At 61.3% G+C, this 6419-nt stretch overlaps 1 protein-coding gene across 1 annotated transcript; it reads left to right on the top strand.

The window, feature by feature from the left end:
- The first annotated feature begins 3460 nt into the window (after positions 1-3460).
- EN2 (engrailed homeobox 2) lies at positions 3461-6075 on the top strand. Its single transcript, XM_072851535.1, has 2 exons — positions 3461-4019; positions 5759-6075. The coding sequence occupies exons 1-2, from the start codon at positions 3461-3463 to the stop codon at positions 6073-6075; spliced, it is 876 nt and encodes a 291-aa protein (XP_072707636.1).
- Positions 6076-6419: the final 344 nt, after the last annotated feature.

Here is a 6419-nt window from a genome sequence, read left to right as displayed (position 1 = left end):
TCGACGCCGGGTGTGAGCGGGAGGGAAACGGGAGCGGCCGCGGGGCTGCGGCGGGGTGCCCAGGCTGTGCCCGGCGGGCAGCGCCGTGCCAGACCTCCTCCGGCGGCACGGGCAGGGACTGCCTGAAAAGAGGGGGGGAATAGATGAAAACCCGGCGAAATTTAATGCGTGCCACTGTTTTGCAGGCAGACATCCCCGCGCGGGAAGGACGGGGGGGGGTGCGCACCCTCCCTGGGCTTCCACCTCCGCTCTGGGCGGTTTGGCTTCCCAGCACCTCGGGGTTTGGTTTTTTCCGAGTGTGGGGAAAAGCTGGAGGGAGGGTTTGCTCGGAGGAACGGCAAGAACGGCCCCGGCCCCGGAGCCTGCCCGCAGCCCGGGAGCGGGCGGGGGTCGGCCGGCCGCTCCCTCCCTCCCCAGTCCCGGTGGTCATCCCGCTTTTAAACTTCTCAGTGCCAAAAGCACCGAAGAAAAAGGACGCACGGGGATGCGTGAGGCTGTACCCACACACTCGCCTGTTTGCGGGAGAGAAGATATATATATTTTTAATGGGTGGCAGCGCGGAATGAGCCTCGTTGAAACTGCGCGGGGAGGTTGGAGGGAAAAAAATCTGGCCGGCGTACGGAGAGGTGACCGTAGCGAGCACCAGGGCTGCGAGGGGAGGCTGAAGCAAGGAAGCAAACGAAGCCAAAAACCCCATTTTTCAGCCACCTCTCCGGGTGTCCGGCAGCGGTTCCCGAGGAAAAGCCCCCGCACGCCGCGATGTCGCTGGCCGGGCGCCCGCAGCCCGGCGAGAAAACGTGCTGCTGGGGAATGTTTCTACAGAGATTGAACTCCCAGATAAAAATAACCTTGGGGAAAAAAAAAAAAAAACACCCACACAAAAAAATAGATCATTCAGATTTCCTCGGTTAGGTATCAGATCGCCCCTTCGCCCCCGCCACCCCCCCGCTGCCTCTGCATACCTGAGGTGCTGGATTATTGTCAGAGGAGAGGCAGATGCAGTAATTGTTTTGTACAGCTTTGTTTATCTCCTACTTGGGAGTTTATCTCAGGAATTCTCCTGCCTGTCCTATGCAGGGTATAAATATCCCCGCGAAGGAGCGGGATAACGAATGGGAGCGTTACCGTGGTACCGGCAGCCAGCTCCTGCCCGGCAGAGCGGGCAGGGACCGCGGACTTCGAGGAGGATTGAAGTTTTTATCGGTAACTTGGGTCCGCCCGGGAGGGAAATATTTGAAGTGCAGCACCTTGAACACGTTTAATTATGGGGTAGTAGCAAAGCGAGAGCTTCCAAGTAATTAGAAAATACTTCTTGGGAGACAGGCTAATCGCTTTTCGTGGGGCGCTTGAAGAAATTAACCTCTAGGTGCTTGTTTGAGCAAAACAACTTCGGATCAGCTGGCGCTGGTCTTCGTCGACGGACCCGATTCGCTGCGAAATACAAAGGAAAGGGGGGAATAAAATTAAAATAAAATAAAGATGAAAGATTAAAGGGGAAAAAAAGGGAAAGAAAAAGGAGAAGAAAAAGGAAAAGAAAAAGAAAAAGAGGAAGAGGAGAGGAAGGGCTCGCTGTCCCTTTCCCCTCGAGGCAGGGAGTGGTCCATGTCACCCGCAGGGAAGCCTCCTCCAAATAAAAACGTCACTTAGCGGGGGAAACCGGGGCTCGGGGTGCGGCGGCCACCGGAGCCCAGCCGCCACCGGCCCGGCCCTGCTCGGCCCTCCGAGGGGGCCGCGCAGCCCCTCGCCGTGCGCCCCGTCGGGGCGGTGACACCCGGCGGGCCCGGGGGAGGGACAACGGGTCGGCTGCGGGGGAAGGACCCCGCGCCCGCCTCCTCGCCCCCCTCCTGCGCGCCCCGCGGAGGATCCGCGGCCCCCAGCCGCCTCGGCCCCCCACCCCCTCGGCCATCCGGCCGCGCTCTGCTCCCTAATTTTGTTCCGGGGGATTTCTCCCTAAAGACAAAAGGCAACACGGCAGCGGCAGCTTTCCCGTCCCGAAGAAGCGGGGATTTTGGGGGGGTCCGGAGGGTGATGGGCAGGCGTTTGGGGGGGCAGCACGGTGCCGCGCGGCCGTTTCGGGAGCGGGCGGGGGAGATCAAAGGCTCCTGTCCGGCTGCGGGAAGGACGAGTCAATTACCGCCGCCGCGGACGCTGAACCGCGCGGCGGGGGGGACCCGCCGCGCCCCCCGGGGCAGCCCACAGGCACCGGGCCGGGCCCCGTTCCGCCCCCCCGGCCCCGCTTTGTATCACCGCCGCGCGCGGAATATTATTTATGCGTTTCTGCAAGGAATTGTGGGATGCCCCCCATCCCCCACCTCCCACCCCCGGGCAAACAGCGGGGCAACTGCAAACCCCCAAAACCCAGCGCGGGGCGGCGGGGGGGGAGCCGTGGGTGCGCGCCCCGCGGCGGGGCACTCCCCCCCCCCTCCGCTCCCCCACGCGCATCCCCGCGGCGGCCGGGCCCGGCCGGGGGGGGAGGGGCGTGGGTGCTGTCACTTAGCGGAGCTCCCCGCACCACGTGTGCGCATGCCCGCTTTATCATTGGCCCGAGGCACGTGTCGAAGTGCCCGGGCCGGCGACGTCACCGGCGGGGGCCCCGTTAAAACCTAAAGGACAACAATCCGGAGTGGAAGTGTCCGGGCGCGGCGGTGGCGGCGGCCGCCGGGGCGTAGCGCAGCGCGGCGCAGCGCGGCGCGGCGCAGCGCGGCGCAGGGCGGGCGGCAGGGCGGGACGCCCCCACCCGCGGCGGCCCCCGCATGTGCGGGCGCGGGGCGGCGCGGGGCGGCGCGGGGCGAGGCGCTGCCGGCCGGAGCCCCGCGGGGAGCCCCTCACCGCCCTGCCCTCCGCGGGACACCGGCTTCTGAGAGCCCGCCTCCACCCCCGCCCCGGCACCGGCTCGGGTTGTTGTGGTTTTTTTTTCCTTCCCCCCAACCACCCCCCGGTTATTATTTTTGTTGTTGTTGTTGTTATTATCATTAATTTTTTCTCCGCGGGGGCGGCGGATGAGGCTCGGCGGCGGCGGCGGCGGCCGGGGGAGAAGGCGGCAGCGCGCCGCGGGACCGAGCGGCTGAGCGGCGGCAGGAGGCGGCGAGCGGCGGCGGGAGGACCGGAGCCCGTGTATTTTTATTTTTGGCAAAGTTGGAACTCGCGGAGGCTCGGCTGCTGGCTGTAGGGTCTCCCTGGTTTTGTTTCTGTACATTTTTCTTAATTGCTATTAATTTTTTGTCTTTTTTTTTTTTTGCAAACTCTGGATTTTGAATGCCGGGCGCGGCCAGGAGAAACGAAAGCAAATAGACACCTGTGCGTGCGTGTATATATAGATATATATATATATAAATATATATATTAAAAAAATTAAAATAAAGAACAACCGACTGCAACCGCAACAACAAAAAGCGCTAGGCAGCCGCCCGGCCGGCGGCGGGGCGGGCAGCGGAGCCGTCGGCGGGGCCGGCCGCGCAGCATGGAGGAGGGCGGCCGGAGCCCCCGGGACGAGGCGGCCGAGCCGCAGGAGTCCGGCGGCGACGCGGAGCCCGGCGGCGGCGGCGGCGGCGGCGGCGGCGGGCGGCGGGGGCTGCTGCTTCCCCCCGGTGACCCCCCGCACCCCCACCCGCACCCGCACCGCATCACCAACTTCTTCATCGACAACATCCTGCGGCCCGAGTTCGGGCGGAGGAAGGAGGCGGGCGGCCCCGGCGGAGAGCCCCGGCGGCCCGGCGCGGAGAGCCGCCGCAGCCCCGCCGCGGCGCCGGCCCCCGGGGCTCCGCTGCCCGGCGGCGGGGCGGGCTCGCCGGGCCGGGGGGAGGGCGGCCCCGCCGGGCTGGCCCTGCACGGCGCCGCCAAGAAGGGGGGGGACCCCGCGGCGCTGGAGGCGGCCCTGAAAGCGCGGGGGTTGAGCGGCGGCGACCTGTCGGTGAGCTCGGACTCGGATAGCTCCCAGGCCAGCTCCAACGCCGGGAACCAGCCCATGCTCTGGCCCGCCTGGGTTTACTGCACGCGGTACTCGGACCGGCCCTCCTCAGGTAAGAGCTGCCCCGCCGGGCCGCCCCGCTCCCCGCCGCCGCATCCCCCCTCCCCGGGCTCCCCGGCTCGCCTCCGCCCGCCGCGGGGCCGGAGGGCGGCGGGGAAAGGACCTCGCTTCACCCTTCCCGCTCCTTCTTCTTCTTTTTTTTTTTTTTTTTTGGGGGGGGGTTTGCTTAAAATCGCCCGAAAATGCGGGGAGATGAAGGGGTGGCTGGGGATGCGCGGAGCCGGAGGGACGAGGGGGGAGCGGGGGGTCTCTGCCTCCGCGCCGCCGCGGATGAGCCGGGGCCGCCCGGGCTCGAGGCTTTTCCCACCAACTGCCGGGTTTTATCAAAGAGGGAGGAAAAAAAAATCTGGCTTTGGACTCCCCGCTCGTCCTCCCGGCGAGCTGCCCTTCTCCCTGCCGGGAAAATCCCCCCGCGCTGTGTTTTGGGGAGGGGAGAGTGGATTTCCACAGGCCTCGCCTTGCTTTGATTATTTTTTTGTTTTAGCCCCAAACGATCCGCGATCGTTTATTTCTCTAAAAGAGGCCTCGGAGCGGCCGCCGTTTCGTTTCTTTCTTTTAATTTCCCCCCATGTGCTGCGGGTCAGCTCTGTAGGGGCCGGGGGACATTTCCAAGAGCCGGGGAACTTCTTTGGCCGGGTCCGTCTCTTGGCAAGGGCTTGGGCAGAACCTCCTGAAATTATCGATAAAAACACTGAAAAAAAAATTTAAAAATCAAAAGCCAGGGGGTAAAATGTCCTTCTGCTGCCGCGGGGAGAGCAGGGCTGGCCCCGGCAGATTGGGAAAACACTCGTTAAAAAGAAGTAGAAACCATTGGGGGAAGGCATGGGAAGCACCACGCAGGAGATCTGCTCCCAGGGAAAAAAAAAAAAAAAATAGGGGTTTTTCTCTTACAAAAGCAGCGAGCTGGGATTTTCACCCGGAGAGCCGGCCAGCTGAAGGAGGGAGTGTAAAACGAGTTGAAAATTAGTTCTAATGTCTGAAACCAAACTCTTACTCGGAGGTAATATTCAGGGCTGAATTGGAATTTACTCCATTGTTCTCCAACGCTCTCCTTTGTTAATATTTAATTAACATACATCCTCACAATGGCTCGGCCCGGGCAGAAAAGGCTCCTTGTGCTGCCGAGAATAATATTCCCGAGAATAATCCCGGCGATTCGGACCGGGCCGTGCAGTGCCATATGGGCACGGCAGCAAAGCGGCGGATTTCTCCTCGCAATGTAAACAGGGGGCTGATTTCCATTTTTTTACGGCGACCCAGCAAAAAAAACAAAAACAAAAACAAAACCAAAACAAAACAAAAAAGGCAGAAAAAAAGTGAAGTGGTTTCCTTAAAAAAAAAAAAAAAAAAAGAAAGAGGTTTCCTTAAAAAAAAAAAAAATTGTCTGCTCAGGACATAAAATTTAGCTCCCTGCCGCTGCTTTACTGGCCGGGGCACCCCGGGATGAGCAGGGCGGGTAGAGGTGCTGCTGCCCGGGGTGCCGGGGGCTGCGGAGGGGGCGGCCGGGCAGCGAGCGGGGGCTGCGGGGCGCCGGGGGCCGCGCTCCCCTCCCCGGCAGCGCAGGCACAAAGCGGGCTCTGGTTTTCTTCGGGTGGTGGGGGGGGGGTGATGGTGTCCGAGCGTGGGACGCGGGCAGGAGCGTGGGTGCCCCCACGCGGGATGGCGCCTGCCGTGGGGCCGCCCGCAGCGGAGCGTGGCGGTGTCGGTGCTTCTCCTCTCTCCCGGCCGTAGGTCCCCGCTCCCGCAAACCAAAGAAGAAGAACCCCAACAAGGAGGACAAGCGGCCGCGCACCGCCTTCACCGCCGAGCAGCTGCAGAGACTCAAGGCCGAGTTCCAGACGAACCGGTACCTGACGGAGCAGCGGCGGCAAAGCCTGGCCCAAGAGCTGGGGCTTAACGAGTCCCAGATTAAAATCTGGTTCCAGAATAAACGAGCCAAGATCAAGAAGGCGACGGGCAGCAAGAACTCCCTGGCAGTGCACCTCATGGCCCAGGGGCTCTACAACCACTCCACCACGGCGAAAGACGGCAAGTCGGACAGTGAATAGCCAAGGGGGGGAGGCGAGGGAGGGAGGGGGGAGGGAGGGGAGGGGGGGGCCGTTTGCAGTCAAAGTTTATACAATGCAATAATTTAATTAAAAAAAAATAAAAAGAAACGTAAGGGCCAGTGTATAAAGATTATACCAGCATTAATAGTGAAAATATTGTGTATTAGATATAATTCTGCAATATTCTATGTATATATAATTTACAGGTAAGGTGGTGTAAAAATCCAAGATATCTGATTATAAAATATTTTTTTGATTTTTTTTTGTTTGGTTTTGGTTTCGGGGGTTTGGGCTGGTTGGTTTGGTTTTTTTTTTTTCGGTTGTATGGAGATTTTAGACGCTAT

This window comes from Ciconia boyciana, chromosome 2 (genome assembly GCF_034638445.1).
Source record: "Ciconia boyciana chromosome 2, ASM3463844v1, whole genome shotgun sequence".
In the NCBI taxonomy this organism is placed as follows: Eukaryota; Metazoa; Chordata; class Aves; order Ciconiiformes; family Ciconiidae; genus Ciconia; species Ciconia boyciana.
This window is presented reverse-complemented; position numbering and strand designations above follow the sequence as displayed.

Excerpts from the sequence above, each read along its gene's own strand:
- EN2 (XM_072851535.1), top strand. The coding sequence starts at position 3,461 with ATGGAGGAGGGCGGCCGGAGCCCCCGGGACGAGGCGGCCGAGCCGCAG. Across the intron at positions 4,020-5,758 it reads CTCGGACCGGCCCTCCTCAG|GTCCCCGCTCCCGCAAACCA; the intron begins GTAAGAGCTGCC and ends TCCCGGCCGTAG.